At 53.6% G+C, this 15,757-nt stretch overlaps 1 protein-coding gene across 6 annotated transcripts; it reads left to right on the top strand.

Moving 5' to 3' along the window:
- Positions 1 to 1,101: 1,101 nt before the first annotated feature.
- SNX20 (sorting nexin 20) lies at positions 1,102 to 9,983 on the top strand. Of its 6 annotated transcripts, none has more exons than XM_047078388.1 (5): positions 1,102 to 1,220; positions 2,315 to 2,442; positions 4,808 to 4,950; positions 6,315 to 6,532; positions 8,797 to 9,983. In XM_047078388.1, exons 3-5 carry the CDS (start codon positions 4,821 to 4,823, stop codon positions 9,463 to 9,465), a joined length of 1,017 nt encoding a protein of 338 aa, XP_046934344.1. In that variant the 5' UTR covers positions 1,102 to 1,220; positions 2,315 to 2,442; positions 4,808 to 4,820; the 3' UTR covers positions 9,466 to 9,983. The 6 variants fall into 6 exon arrangements, with proteins under 6 accessions (XP_046934344.1, XP_046934342.1, XP_046934346.1 ...); XM_047078386.1 differs by having other exon boundaries at positions 2,068 to 2,442; positions 4,811 to 4,950; XM_047078390.1 differs by having other exon boundaries at positions 2,068 to 2,442; positions 6,381 to 6,532.
- Positions 9,984 to 15,757: the final 5,774 nt, after the last annotated feature.

The following is a 15,757-nucleotide window of genomic DNA, read 5'->3' as shown; positions in this document are numbered from 1 at the left end:
GAGACACAGCCACTGGGGGCATGTTTGCTATAATCCAGCCCAGATGAAGCTCTTCGGCTGTTCGTTCTCTAAAACCCGGGGATTTCATCTCACGTGCGCGTGTGCACTTGGATGAATGTGCAAGAATATGCCCAGCCGCACGGGCCACAGTGGCCCAAACTAGAAACAACCTCAATGTGTGTTGACAGATAAAAAAAGAGAGAGAGAGAGAGAGAAACAATGAGGTATTCAAATAATGTAGCGACACAACAACAAAAAATGAAAAGGCTGCAGCCACACACACACAAATTGATGACTGCGATACACAGAAATGTTGAATAAAGGAAGCAAAACACCAAGGCAGACAAACCGCGCGCATGGCTCGATTTACATAAAATTCCAGAGTAGGTAAAATGAAGCTCTATTGTTTTGGGGTCTATTCATAGGTGCTAAATTTGCAAAGAAAAGCAAAGAAGTGACCCTCCTCAGAATTAGGAGTGTGACGATTTCTAATGGGGAAGGAGGGGATCATAGCTGGGAAGAGACACGTGGTGGCCTCCTTGGGGACTGGTGAGGCTCTATTCTCTTGGTTTTGTCCCCGTCTCTTGCCCTTGAGGCCACAAGTGCTAGTGGCCATGAATGACATCACAGCCACAGGTCTGCCTTCCCCCGTACTTTCTGTCGGGAGTGTGTCGGATGCAGCTTTGCCCAGAGGAAGGCCCCAGACGGAACTGTGAGTTCACCCCATTTCCCTTTCATGTCAGGCATTGGCCCTGCATCCCACCAGCTCTGTGAGCCAAGCCTCACTTTCCCCATCTGTTAATGGGGCACAGTGGCCCCCACCAGGCCTGGCTCATAGGCTAGAATAAGGAATGTTAATTGGGAAGTGCTGCTTGAATGCCAGAGATTATCTGGGGCTCTGAGGGACAGCCCAGCCCACTGCAAGGCTGCGTGAGGCCCAGCTAGATCCCTCAGAAGTAGATCCCTCAGGGCTGGCCCTGCCTCGCCCTGTCCTGCTCGCCCCTTCCCTGCGGGGCTGCCTGTCAGTGGGGTTCAATACGCTGTCATCAGCCAATGGGCTGGGGCGACCAGGAGTAGGTCACACAGCCTATTTCCTGTTTTCTAAGGGGGAACTCAGATGCGGCGGCCTCGCTAGAGCCTAGAACAGAGGAGAGCTGAAGGGGACCATGTGACACTCCTCCTGACCCCCCCTGGACCCACACAGGAACCAGAGGCCTCAGGTCAGTGCTTGATCCCCACCTCGGTGGGGCTCTGCCCTCCTGTGGCCTGAGCCCCCTCCTCCTATGGGCCTCCCCCAGTACCTGCTGGGGGCAGTGTGGGGCAGAGCCTCTACGTGTGGGGCTCCCCTTAGCTCATTGGGGTAGAACAGGAAGCAGATCCCCAACCCCCCACCACCCCCATTCTTTTGAGGTACCTCTACAGCCCGTCTTGAGCCTGGAGAATAAGTCACCACACAGAAAGTGGTGCCAGGCAACCTTGGGGACTGGGGCAAAATGCAGAAGCCAGGGCCTACCCCCAAGCCTGCCGGAAGGGGCTCTCTGATGGGAAGAACCAGGAAACCTGCTGTTACAGGCTCCCCGGACCCCCACCCGTCCCCCTGAGAGATTGCCAAATGTGAGTGTGCCCACCCAACGTCCAGGACCCTCTGTCCCCTGGGTCGGGCTTTACCCTGCTGTATTGGAGCCTCAGTCCGATGGAAAGTCCTCTGCAGCTCCTCAGGGAGGCAGCACGGGCTCTGAAGGTGGCCCACTGTAGCCAGCAGAAGAAGGCCTGGATAGGACGGGGCAGCCCTCGGAGGGAGGAGTGGTACTCAGGGCCTGGGAGGGATGCAGGAGAATGGCTGCACACACAGCTGGACGGGGCGGGGGCTTGGAAGCTGTTCTGCACCCCCTCAGCCAAGCACAGGACCCCAAGCCACCGGCACCAGCTTTTGCAGGCTTTTCTTATAAAATCGAGAAATCTTTGCTAGACAGGGGATGGGGACGGGAGAGAAGCCCCCAGAGAACCCCATGCATGGTTGTGCCCACAGAGCTTTGGGAGTGACAGGCTGCTTTCCCCATTTCACAGATGAGGAAACTGAGGCCTGGAGAGGACCAGGAAGCTGTCCAAGACTCCTTGCACATGCACCAATGCCTGACTTTCTCCTTCTCACTCCTCTCATAGTGACTCCCAGCCAACCCTATAAGAGAAAACATAAGGGAACTGGCTTTGCCTGCTGAATTTGATTTTTATTCAAAGCCCTGGGTTCATGCTCAGCTTTCCCGGGTCTTCATGGACGTGTTCAGCCAAGGCCATTATTTCTGGGCTCTCACAGGGTCTCTGGGCAAATCGTGTCCTGCTTTTGACCTGGTGCCAGCTGCCTGATCAGGACAGCAGGGCTGGAAGGGCTGGAGCCATTGAGGCTTGCCATCACCCGCTTTACCGAGGAGCTAACTGAGGCAGGTACGTAGGAGCGCCCACAGGAAACACTGGGCTTCCCAGGGTGGACCCAGAGTCCACTAAGAAAACATGGAGACCACTCACCACCTTGCCCCGGCACCTGCCAGAATATAGAGAGTCCGTCCTTCACCATCGGTGTTCTTGTCAGCAGGACAGGGCTTGTGGCCACACTTCTGAGGTGGGGAAACTGAGGCCTAGAGATAGTAAACAATTTGCATTCAGACCCACAATTGGTCATGATAGAAGGCCTGTCTCCTTAAGGGGAGAAGAGGCAAATGAGGTGTGCAGGCTCTGGCAGGCTCAAGCCATGCCCTTGCTCTGTGCCTCAGTTTCCCACCATATAAGGTAAGGTTGGACAGAGGGTCCTAGGGAGACATTCACTGGGCAACTGCACAGAGCCACCTGGAGAATGGACCAGAATTCCTTCCATCTAACTGGAGAAGAGCTGCCCCCCGAAGGAGGGCCTCCCACCCCGGCCCCAGATGACCTCAGGTCTCCCCAGGCCAGGCCTTTCCAGAAGGCCTTCAGCCCTGGAGTCAGGATGGGCTCTGGCCACTTGCGGGGGAAAAAGCTGTAACCCCACCCCTCTCTAGGCCATAATCAGCGTGAGGATTCAGACACGGGGCCCGGAACGCAGACCAGAGTCTCGTCCCCATGTGCCCCTTACAGCTCCCTCAGATCTTGGGAAGAAGGAGGTAAGGTTACTTGCACCCTTCTGATTTTGGACCTCTGTGCCGAAGTGGTGGCCCAGCTCCTCGCTCCATCTGAGCTAATGTTTTAGTCCTCTTTTTTCTAATTTGTCTCAGACATGTTAAATTCTATTCCAACTTACATTTCAATTTAGAGTCATTGACTTTCCAAATATTTTTCAAAGTATTATCATGTGTCAGATATTCATAACAGGGACTTGGGTGCGTCGGTAGAGCGTGCGTCTCTTGATCTCAGGGCCATGAGTTCGAGCCCCATGTTGGATGTAGAGATTACTTAAAAATAAAATCTTTAGGGGCACCTGGGTGGCTCAGTTAAGCGTCTGACTTCGGCTCACAGTTCGTGAGTTCAGGCCCCCCGTCTGTGCTGACAGCTCAGAGCCTGGAGCCTGCTTCGGATTGTGGTTCCCTCTCTCTCTGCCCCTCCTCCACTCATGCTCTGTCTCTGTCTCTCAAAAATAAATAAATGTTAAAAAAAAATTTTTTTTAAATCTTTAAAAAAATAGGGGCACCTGGATGGCTCAGGTGGTTGAGCGGCTGACTCTTAGTTTTGGCTCAGGTCATGATCTCACAGTTTGTGAGCTGGAGCCCTGCATCTGCACGGACCGTGGGGAGCCTGCTTAGGATTACCTCTCTCCCTCTCTCTGCCCCTCCCCTGCTCACATGTGTGCTCTCTCTCTCTCTCAAATAAATCAACTCTAAAATGATGATAATAATAAATAACAGGGACTATTATACAGGGCCAGGTATGTGGGGAGCCCTGAGCTGTTGACTTAACCCTCACACCAGCATCGTGAAGCCAAGCTCCGCTCTTATACCCGATTTATAGGAAACTGAGGCACAGAGAAGTCCAGGCACGAGGTCATCTTGTTCACTGATCTGAGTCACAGATCTTACTGTGTAAAATAGCCCCCAGCACTCCCACTGTCTGCCCGCCCCCACGCCCTGAAGAAGGTGGAGAGGCATCTGGGTCCTGCCCACCACATACTAGCCTTGATCGTAGGCAACTCTCTCAGTTCCTTTATCAGAAAATGCAGCTTAAACTCCTTCTGCACACAGAATCAGTTAAGTGAGAGAGTGGGTGTTGAGCACAGAGCACTCGACCTGGCACGTCACAAAACATTCAGCTTTGCTCGTTGGGTACGCTCACCAGCCGCAGAACCTTGGGCTAAACCTCAGTTTCCTCTTCTGTTACTGGGAGTCACGACAGATTTTTGTGGGCGTTAAATAAGTGGATGTGAAGAAGTTAGGAGCATACGAAGCGTGTTCCGTAAGTCCTAAGTGTCTGTCTAGAGACGGAGGGAGAGAGAGATGGGAGGGATACATACCAGTATCCCTGCTTTGGACGCTGCAATTCTATTTACAAATGAACAGAAAATGGAGTATGGGGATGTGCTTCCGGACAAGACAGCATCTTGCTCCCAAGTAATCCTGACTTTGCTTGAAATCAGATTCAGAGCAACTCGATAATGGAAGCATCGTGACAACAAGAGAGGGCTTGGACCGATCAGTTCAGCAAAGGGGCAGACCCAGGCCTCTCATGTGGCAGCTGGGTGGACAGCTGGGTGGGCAGTGGGGACTATGCCACAGATCGTAGCACCCCAGGGCCCACTAGGAACCCCAACACGAGTGGGAACTCACTGCCCTCTTTGTCCCCCTAGCAGCCTTGGAGTTATGGCCAGTCCTGAGCACCCTGGAAGCCCTGGATGGATGGGACCCATTGCCCAGTGTGCGACAGGGACCGAGCAGGAAGCAGCAGCCACTGGCCCAGACCTCCCATGTCCAGGACCCGATGAACACTTAGGTGAGCTTGAGGCTTGGGGCTTGATCAGAGATAGAGGTCTAAAGACATCTGAAATACAAATGTGGGCCCTTCAACAGATGCCGCGGGAGAGGGGGCAGCTTTCCTAAGTTGACACAAGAATTTGGTGCCAGTCATCTTTCTGGGAGATGGTTCCAGGAGTCATAGCAGGGGAGCGGTAAATTGAGGAAAGGAAGGGCAGGAAGCCAGGACAGGATGTTGATGGAGAGATTACTGCTGGAGGCAACTGGGCTCAGTCCCAGAGGGGGTCCTCTGCAAGACATATGGAACACATCTCAGAGTCATCCCATCCAAGAGGTGAGGGGACCAGTCCCATCCTTCATCAGCCAAGGAAAGTTCCAGAACATACCGCTTTAGCTGAAGGAAGCCCTCAGTGTGAGAGTCCTAGGTGCTTCCAGTAGAAGCCAGTGGGACATTCTGGAACAGTGAGTGCCCAGCACCGCTATAGTGTCATGTCCTGGAGCAAATTTATTTACTCATTCGTGCATTCCTTCAGTATGCGCCTATGGACCGTCTGCTCTGTCCTTGGCCCTGTGCGGGCCCTGGGGAAAACAAGAGCGAATCAAGCACCGCAGGCCCTCCAGTGTGGTAGGGAAACAGATATGTGAAAAATAATTTGAGATGTCACCAAAATAGGCTGTAGGGACGAGGTGGGAGGCTCTTACTCTGATGCAAGGGGACAGTTGAAGTGACATCTGGGCTGGGTCTTGAAGGGCACCGGAGCCCCATATCCCTTGAAATAAAATGCACAGCGATCTGTGCATCTCGGCGGGGAAGGATTCTCATCGTTCCCGAGATCCTCAGAAGGGCTCACCGCCCAAGGGAGGTCGAAGACACACTGTTCGGTTTGCAGGTAGGCAAACAGGAGGGTTGCTTGTCAGGCGGAAGGAGTGGCAGGTGCAAGCAAAGGCGCGGAATGTGGGAAGTCAGAGAGGGAAGAGTCTGGAGCGGCCCACCGGGCTGAGCCTGGAGCCCGGCATCCTCAATCGCTCCCTCCGCTGGTCGCCCAGTGTGAGCTCAGGGGCCGGGGCAACCGCACGGGCGTCAGCGCTGGAGGGAGTGCAGAAGCCAACAAGCCACCGTCCCTGCTTGTCAGGAGCATGGGCCTCGGTCGCCCGTGGCCAACCTGCAGGCGGGAATTGGATGGTGCGACGGAAACGTGCCGTGTTTCACAACGGAGACACCAGCTGGAGGTGCGGGTGGGGGGAGGAGGAGGGGTGCCGTGTCAGGCTGTCGTGGGGGGGGGGGGCGGGCTGGACGCAGCCGGGGTGGGCCCGGAGTCTGGGCAGGGGGGGCCGGGGAGGGGGATGCGCAGGGCTCTTCCGGATTCGGACATCCCACCCCAGACAGACCCAGCCATCTCCCCGAGTGCACCGAGCCGGTGCAAGTGCTTAAGGGTGCCGTCCCTCCAGACACCCCCGGCGGCCCCAGCCCCAACTCCAGCATGACCACCGGGGAGCTGCAGGAGTACTGGCGGAAGGAGAAGCGCGGCTGGAGGCGCGTCAAGCTGCTCTTTGAGGTCGCGTCGGCCCGCATCGAGGAGAGAAAAGTCTCCAAGTTCGTGGTAAGTGGACCTCCGAGATCCGGCAGCGACGGCCCGCCTTTCACCACCTCCTTCCCGGCCCCCGCGCAAGTCGGTGGGGCCTCAACTCTCCCGAGGATGAAATGGGCCCTCGCACTTTGACTCACAGGGTTCTAAGGCGGGGGGGGGGGGGGGGGCAAAAAGCCAGATCTTGAGCTCAGCATTGTGCTCAGAACTGTGAGAACTGTAGATGTGTGAGTCACAGTTCCTGATCCTGAGGAGGAACTGGCCCACATTAAGGCCGTGCCGCCCACAACTAACCACCCGCGTCTCTTCCCAGTCTTTGCTCCCCACCCCCGTCATTTATGTTATTATTAATAACTAAGAATATTATCAATAATTATATATCCTATAAAATAATGATATATCATCATCATAATTACTCTATTTTCTTTAAATTAGATTACTTTTTAAAAACACTAAACAAGGGGCGCCTGGGTGGCCCAGCTCTTGGAACCTGCTTGGGATTCTCTCCCTCCGTCTCTCTCTGCCCTTCTCTGCTTGCGCTTGCTCTCTCTCTCTCTCTCTCTAAAATAAATTTAATTTTTTTTTAAGCCACTAAATAGCTTTCAAAGGGGAACCAATATCACATAGCATAAAGAAAAGATAATTATAAAAGTAACTACAAGGAGAGCTAAGTGCTACTATTAGATTCTAGCTGGTCATGCCATGGCTGGCGGGAGGCTCTGGGGTTAGGGGTTGTTGCTCGTTTTGTTAAAATGGAATTTTAGGGGCGCCCGGGTGGCTCAGTCGGTTAAGTGTCCGACTTTAGCTCAGGTCACAATCTTGAGGTTGGTGAGTTCGACTCCCACATCAGGCTCACTGCTGTCAGTACAGAGCCTGCTTGGGATCCTCTGCCCCCCTCTTTCTGCCCCTCCCCCACTTGCACCTACACACACACACACACACACACACACACTCTGTCTCTCTCAAAAATAAAATAAAACATTAAACTAGATGAATAAGGGGCGCCTGGGTGGCTCAGTTGGTTAAGCGTCCGACTTTGGCTCAGGTCATGATCTCACGGTTCACGAGTTTGAGACCCGCATCAGGCTCTGTGCTGACGGCTCAGAGCCTGGAGCCTGCTTCAGCTTCTGTGTCTCCCTCTCTCTCTGCCCCTCCCCCACTCTCGCTCTCTCTCTCTGTCTGTCAAAAAATGAATAAACATTAAGAAAAAAATTTTTAATAGATAAATAAATACATAGGGCGCCTGGGTGGCGCAGTCGGTTAAGCGTCCGACTTCAGCCAGGTCACGATCTCGCGGTCCGTGAGTTCGAGCCCCGCGTCAGGCTCTGGGCTGATGGCTCAGAGCCTGGAGCCTGGTTCTGATTCTGTGTCTCCCTCTCTCTCTGCCCCTCCCCCGTTCATGCTCTGTCTCTCTCTGTCCCAAAAATAAATAAACGTTGGAAAAAAAAAATTAAAAAAAAAAATAAAAAAAAATAAATACATAAATAAATAAATAAAATGGAGTTTTAGCCCGTGTTGGGGGCTACGTTAGTGTCCAAGTAGGAGCCATATTCAACCCTTCTCCCTGCCTCGCCCCCTTAATTGGGACTGGGATAATAACAACGGGGACACTGAGCACTGACCGCGTGTTGAACACAGTCCCCCGTCCCTGCAGTGCATTAACTCATTTCATCCTCACCCAGCGAGGGAGGCGCTACCACTATCCTCGTTTCATGCATGGGAAAACTGAGGCTTGGAGAGAGAGGGTCAAGTACCTACCTAAGACCACACAGCTAGAGCGCGGTGGAGCTGGGTTTGCAACCCAGGCAGCCTGTGCCCTTAATCAGTATGCTCTAGCTGAACGAGAATCGAGAAGCAGTAATTTTCTTACCGTATAACATCACCGCCAGCATACCGCCTAAAACCACCTCTCAAGTGGATCTAATCCAGGCTCCCCAGTTTAGGAACCTGGGGCCGGGTTTTGACGATATGGGTGGGGACCACCCCCAGGCTCCCTGTCCCCTCCCCTCCCCCCCCCCCCGTTTCCTGTGCTCTTTGTCCCACGAGACGCCTCCATGCTGCCGTGTTTGTTATTCTCGGGTTGACTCTTGTCATGATTCGCTTTTATAGCTCAGGAGATGCTGATGGCAATTCAAAACAGAATTGCGTATAACGATAACCCATTTTCAGGGTATGCTTGAAATTGTGATCATCATTATTTTTTATTTGCCGGGGCTCACTCTGTCAGTTAAAACCTCCTGTTCGGAGGTAGTCAAACGCTCTCTCTCTTTGCGCCGTAGATGTACCAAATCGTCGTCATCCAGACAGGGAGTTTTGACAGCAACAAAGCCGTGCTGGAGCGGCGCTATTCAGACTTTGAGACGCTCCAGAAAAACCTCCTCAAGACGTTCAGGGAAGAGATCGAGGACGTCGTCTTCCCCAAGAAGCACCTCATAGGCAACTTCACGGAGGAGATGATCTCCGAGCGCAAGTTGGCCTTCAAGGAGTACCTGAGCCTGCTCTACGCCATCCGCTGTGTGCGGCGGTCCCGCGAGTTCATCGATTTCCTGACCCGGCCGGAGCTCAGGGAGGCCTTTGGCTGCCTGCGAGGCGGCCAGTACACCAGGGCCCTGGACATCCTGGTGCGCGTGGTGCCCCTGCAGGAGAAGCTGACCACCCACTGCCCCGTAATGGTGGTCCCCGCCCTCTGTGCCATGCTGGTGTGCCACCGTGACCTTGAACGCCCTGCTGAAGCCTTTGCGGTGGGTGAGAGGGCCCTCCAGTGCCTGCAAGCCCGGGAGGGCCATCGCTACTATGCCCCCCTGCTGGACGCCATGATCCGCCTGGCCTACACGCTGGGCAGAGACTTCATTTCGCTGCAGAAAAGGCTGCAGGAGAGCCAGCTCCGGAAGCCCACCCCCTGGGGCCTCACCCTGAAGGAACTCACCGTGCGGGAATATCTGTACTGAGCCCCTCCGGCAGGCGGGCTGGAGACTTGGGGTCACCGCTGCTCGGTGGGCGGTTTGGGGTTCACGTTTTAGTGGGCAGAGCCACGTTGGACCCTAGGTTGCTGGGTGACCTTGGACAAGTCCTTCCTCTGGCCCTCCGTTTCCCCATCTCTGTTGAACAGAGGTCCCTCGGGGCATCCCTGGAAGCCTCCGCTCGAGTCCTGTGTCCCTTCGATGCCAGGTTCACCTCATCTCAAAACCACGAACCCAGCCGCTGCCCAAATGCCAGAGAGTGAGATCCATCTTTCTGGCGCTTTTGCAGGTAGCCGGAGGGGAGGTTGACATTGCACGCCACGGACAGAGCTTAACCCATCTTGTACAACAGCTCTCTCCAGCTGTCCTCTCTTTCCTCTCTGCTCCTTCTCCCCGACCTTGCCTGCAGATATCCCCACCGTTATCCTAAATATTCCAGCTCTTCCCTCTTAGCGTGTAAACCTGACTTGCAAAACAAAAGCTCATCCACTGCTCCTCAAGGCCAACTTTGTCCCTAAGATGGGGTGTATGGGACGCTTTGAAGGGTGGAGGGACACTGGGCTAGAACATAATCATGTCATAAGATTCTGTGAAACGAGGCATTTTTAGGAAGGGAAGTTGCCCACGATTCTCTGGTGAGGATTACGCAACTCATTGCCGGGTTGGGTTTTCATTTATGGGCAACTGGCCCGCAAACAGGCTCCCTGAGTTATGTAGACACAGCCCTGAAGGGAGGTGGGGTGATACACAGTGGGACCTCTGGGTAGGACACTGATTGAATGCTTAACACCTCCCCATTGAGGACCAATGTTCTTGGAACCTCTGTGCCGGATGGGGATGCCCTTGGCCGAAGTCTGCTTTCAGGAAAGGACACCGAGAGCCCAGAGTGGAGGGGAGTCTGGACCCAGAACCCAGGCTCGACACTGGTCCTGAAGCTGATGGTACAGGCTGGTTTGGGCCAATGTGTGTTTGCGGCTAGAAGTCCCTGGAGACCTAAACCATCTGCTTGAACTTATCAGAGCAAAAGAAAGAGGCTGTAACCTGGACCCGTAATGTGGGGCACCAGCCTGGCCCGTGCGAGGATCTGGCTCCGCACGGGGATCACAGTGGCCGTGGACGGGCATCCGCCAAGCTGCACCGGAACGTGTTCAACCGCGACACCGTGTGGCGGCAGCTGTAGCGGCCCGATCAGGCTCTGGCCTCGAGGCTAGAAACATCTGATGCTACCTGGGGACAGAGAAAGCTTCAAGTCCCTCAATTTACGCAGGGAGGACACTTTGAATGGGAGATGCCAGGCTTCTCGAAAATCTGGGCGTATGGGAAATTACAGTGTTAAGTGGAAATGCAAAGGGCCGTGACTCTACCTGTCGTGCTGAAGAAGACCGTACTGATGTCGTGAGTCATTTCGTCCAATGGGAAATGCCATCAACTATAAGGTGCACCAGATATTCACTCAGAAGGAAAATATGGCCAACACGGGGAGTGTGATAGGAGTTTCCAGCAAGAAGCTGGGAGAGCAAAGACTTAGCTCCCAATGTAAGAAACCTGCTTGGGAGAAAGGACGATCAGGAAATGCGAGAATCAAATTTGGCACCAGGTGGGGGGTGGCAGTCTTCCTCCTAGAACTTGAACTGTGAGCGTTAGGGTCTGAACACATACAATGTGGTCCAAAATACTTCATGCAGAGAGGTCACCGTGAAGTGGCCTCAGAGGCAGGTGCTCTAGGTCCCCGACACCTCAGAAAGCAGGTTCTCTCTGAGGGAAGTCAACATCGAGTCAGGCCAACAGAGAGTGTAAGGTGCCATTGACAGAGGTGCTGAAATGTGGGATGGGGGGCAGAATGTGTCTCAAAATCACATATATATGTGTGTAGTATAGAGGGAGAAATTTTTAAAAAATTTTGTAACGTTTTATTTATATTTGAGAGACAGAGAGACAGAGTGCAATGGGGGAGGGGCAGAGAGAGAGGGAGAATCCGAAGCAGGCTCCAGGCTCCGAGCTGTCAGCACAGAGCCCGACGTGGGGCTCGAACCCACGAACCGCGAGATCGTGACCGGAGCTGAAGTCGGACCCTTCACTGACTGAGCCACCCAGGCGCCCTGCAAATTTTTCTAAAGCCTATATGGGGTGGAAGGAACTTACAAGACCATGAACCCCACCTGTCTTCCCCCTGGACACAGTCCCAGGACTCAGGGAGCTCCCGGTGGGAGCATCATGCCAGCCTCACCCACACCCAGGAACCCGTTCTGGGCACTCGGCCCCTAAGCCTGAGTGGGCTGGGGGCTCATTCCCACGGAAGCCTGCTCCAGCAGCCCCTCCCTCCCATCCGCAGGGGTCAGGCTGCTTGGGAAGGCAGCAGGTGTCTTACCCTGCCCCAAGCCAGGCTGGGAAGATGGCATCTCTAATGGCTGCCCGTGGGCTAAAAAGCAGAGCATTTTTGGAGCCCGACTGTGTGTCCAGGGCTTTCCTCAGCACTGCCGGTCCAGCTCTGCCCCGGAGATATTCGTATCCCATTTTACACATGAGCACACAGACACATAGCTTAAGTGACTTGCCCAAGGTCCCACCACTAATGACAGGTACAGCAGGAAATTAAACTCAGGCCTGTGTGACCCCAGGCCTGTGCCTTCCCCACTGAGCCCTACTTCAGAGGGGAGCGGTGAGAAGAGACGGTAGGGATACGTCCCTGGTCCTCTTATCCATAAGGACCCTTAAAGGTCATTTCACTCACCTCTGTTTCTAGGTGGGGCACAACCTGGAGAAGAAACTCACTCAAGGTCACACAGTGAGGCAGGGATAGCTCCGGGACCAGACCTGGGGTGTCCACATCAAAGTCATACGGTCTGGCAGGCAGGGCAGAGAGAACGATCCCTTCGAAGAGGCCCTTGGGGGTCACCCAGCTGAACCCGGGGGCGCAGGGCCAGTCTTGAGGCTTGGGTCGGGGGCCGGCCGGCCGGGAGGCTCAGGTCAGAGTAGGCTCTGGTCCACGTGGCCTTGGCTCTGGATGTCCCCTTGGCTGCAACTCTGTCCTGGAGCTGCAAGGCCAGTTCCCATGCCACCTGCTGGTGGGGGAGGGGCACCTGCTCAGGGGCTCTCCAGATGCTTCCTGTCCCTCCTGCAGCAACTGCAAAGAGCTGCCTTCCCAGAATCCTCCTGCTCGGCCCCACACACCCCCCTCTTTGGGGCCCCACAATGCCACCACCTGTTCTAACATTCACTTACCATTTTCCTTTTAGCAGTCTCCTTTTACTTATGTAAATTTGCCTGAAAAAGAAACTTCTTATTACCGCTATAAATGGAAAATCAGAATCGCTTGCTATAATTAGAAAGGTAGCGTAAAAATAAACACAGCGAAACCTATTGCTGTTAATACACTTCACAGCCCTTTGTCTGAGACAGGCCTTGAATGTGAGGCCGCCAGAGGCTCTTTGTGAAAAGAGACAGAGACACCAAGTCGAGACTTCTCTTCGATTTACTCAGAAGGACTGGAAAATCCTGCCAACGGAAGTAAGTTTCCGACCGCGTAGGCTGGATCGTTCGATGTTGTCTGTGCGCATGGTCCCCTACCATCTGGGGTCCTACTCCCCGCTGCCTGGCCCATGGCCTTGGTCCCCCACCCTCAGCCCTGTATTCAGCCCTGCTGGCTCCCCAGCAACTCAGTCGCGGGCCTGGTTTTGACTTTGGTTGACATCCTTGGCTTTCAACACCCCACTTGGGAGGTGTTGAACCAGGTCCTGGCTTCATACCTGATTTCAGGTAAGACCCCCAATTGGAAGGAAAATTCTAGCTCAGTCAAAATTCAGATCTGCAACACGTCCTCTGGTTCGTGTCGCCGTGCCCTGCCCCCCAGTATGAGCAAGAAAATGCTGCTCCCCCAAAGAGGCCCTGCACAGAGCCCTGGCCTCATAGTCTGCTCCCAGAATAGGTTCCCACCAGCCTTATCCATCGATCTGTGCACATTCTCATTTTCTCAGTAAACAGCGATTGACAATGCTCCCACTATTTGCCAGACCCTGCCAAGACCTGGGGACACAGCAGTGAAGGGCACAGCCCCAGTCTCTAACCACACTGAGGTTAGAAGGGAGTCACTCACAGAGCAAATGGAACCTGAGACCAAATAGTCTCCCTCAGCCAGATAGTCAGGGAAGGCTTCTCAGAGGAAGAGGTATTTAAGGGAGCCATAGGAGAAGCTAAGGAGGCACTACAGGGTGGGGAGGGGAGAATTTTAGGCAGAAGAAAAGCAGAAGCACCCTCGAGGCAGGAAACTCCATCCCTGGGGACCCTTGGTTGAGGCCTGGGCCCAGAAAGGGCCCGAGATGCCCTTTCCCCGATGCACCACCCTGGTGGTACCCGCTTCGAGGAAGGGCTCCAAGTGCTGACAAATATGCCTGGCAAGCCACATCTGTGCCATTATCCACCTCCAGTGACTGGCTCATTGCAAAGTGGACAAGCTGGGAGCTTGTGTTTAGGACGCACAGACCCTTTTGGTTACAAGCAACAGAAACCCTGGGTAATTTAGCAGGGGAGGAATTTATTATCCAAAAAATCCAGGAATAGACTAGCTTCAAGCCAAGTTGGATCCCAACAATCAAACCTCGTCATCTGGTCTCTCTCTAACTTTCACTTTCTGTCTCTCTTCCTTCTGCTTCCCCTGCTTTGCCTCTCCCTCGGGCTCTCCTCCTGGTGACAGGATGGCTGGAGCGACACCAGGCTCATATGCTTCCCTCTGGGCAATCCCAGTGGATCCCCCTCCAGGGCCTTGTGAAGTCCCTGGCCGGTGGGATATGGACGAAACACCCACATGTCCTTTCCTGAGGAGCCAGGCAGGGCAGATCCTGTCCCCAAGTGCCGCGACCACAATTAGCTTGCCCAGCCTTCAACAGAAATAAGTCTTAACATATTGTTTTGTAATCTGTTTTCCAAATTTTAAAATAGACTTTGTTTTTTTTTTAGATCAGTTTTCTTTTCACAGCAAAACTGAGTGGCAGATACAGAGATTTTCCATAGAGCCCCTGTCCCCACACACGCAGAGCCTCCCCCGTGGTCACATCCTTCACCAGAGTGGTACATGTGTGACAACTGATGAACCTGCATGAACACATCATGATCACCCCAGAGCCCACAGTTTTCATCAGGGCTCACTCTTGGTGTTGCGCTTTCCAGGGGGTGAGACAAATGTAACCACCGTGGACATGTATCTACCATTACAGTATCATACCGAGTATAATAAAATTAAAGCATAGTTGCAGTATGATTAAATTTTGTCCATCTAGCATGAGCATTTTCCTGGAATATATCATATTCTTCCATGTTATTTTTAATTTATTTTAACCATCTTGTAATGTTCCAAATTTTCCTCACCAAAGGCAATACTGCAGCATGTGCCCGGGTCCAATGTCTTTTCGTATTTGTACGCTCCTAAGGCAATTTCTGACTGTGGCGTTTCTGAATCATAAGCACTTTTAATGGTTTTGATAATATTACATTCCCTCCAGAGAGTCTGTGCTAACGCACTCTGCACAGCATCGGGACGTTAGCAGTTTTAAACTATTTCCGGTGTGAAAGATGAGAAGTGGTATCCGTGGCTTAATTGTTCTTAGTAAGTATTAACACTTTTCATGGGCTTATTGGTCACTCGTATTGTACTGGAGGTTATTGAAATGTTCTTTCCCCCCCGCTTTGCATCACACCCTTCCGGAGGGAGGCGGGACCGAATCCCGCAATTTACAAAGCGGCCGGCAGATGGCGCTGCCACCCTGACGGCTCCGAGAGCTTCCGCGCGGTGCTGGAGAAGAGGAATGAAACCAAAGAGAAATTGAGCATTTCTCAAAAAAAAAAAAAAAAAAAAAAACAAACTTTGAAAAACTGTTCAAAGGGGCTTGAAATAATGCTAAGCAAGTGGTGTGCTGGGAAGGCGCCGACGTTTCGCTGCCTCCTTTACTGCCCCCCCCCCCGCCCCGCTACGCCGATGTTTGTTGGGAGGTCCCCGGGGGGGCCCCCCACTTGGAGTTCAGGACCTCACTTCTCGTTTCTGTTCCCGCATCCTCTCGCCGCAGCACCGAGACGCACAGGGGCGGAAGGAGGTCTACTTGTAGCCGCATCCCCCCACTCCCCACCTCCAGGGGCTATCAGAAGGAAGCAGGCAAACACAATAACTGCAAACAAGAGCACCAAAATGAAGGGTGGGCATGAAGAAGCTCCAGGAGCTGGCGGGCCCAGGGTCCCGCCTCCTGTGGTCAGACCTTTAACCTGCTGGCTTCTGAGGGAGGGGGCTGGAGTC

Source organism: Lynx rufus, unplaced genomic scaffold (assembly GCF_022079265.1).
Source record: "Lynx rufus isolate CCGP_SWC_20201006 ecotype Redwood Valley unplaced genomic scaffold, mLynRuf1.p SCAF_16, whole genome shotgun sequence".
NCBI lineage: Eukaryota > Metazoa > Chordata > Mammalia > Carnivora > Felidae > Lynx > Lynx rufus.
The sequence above is the reverse complement of the archived record's forward strand: the minus strand, read 5'-3'. Positions and strand labels throughout refer to the sequence as shown.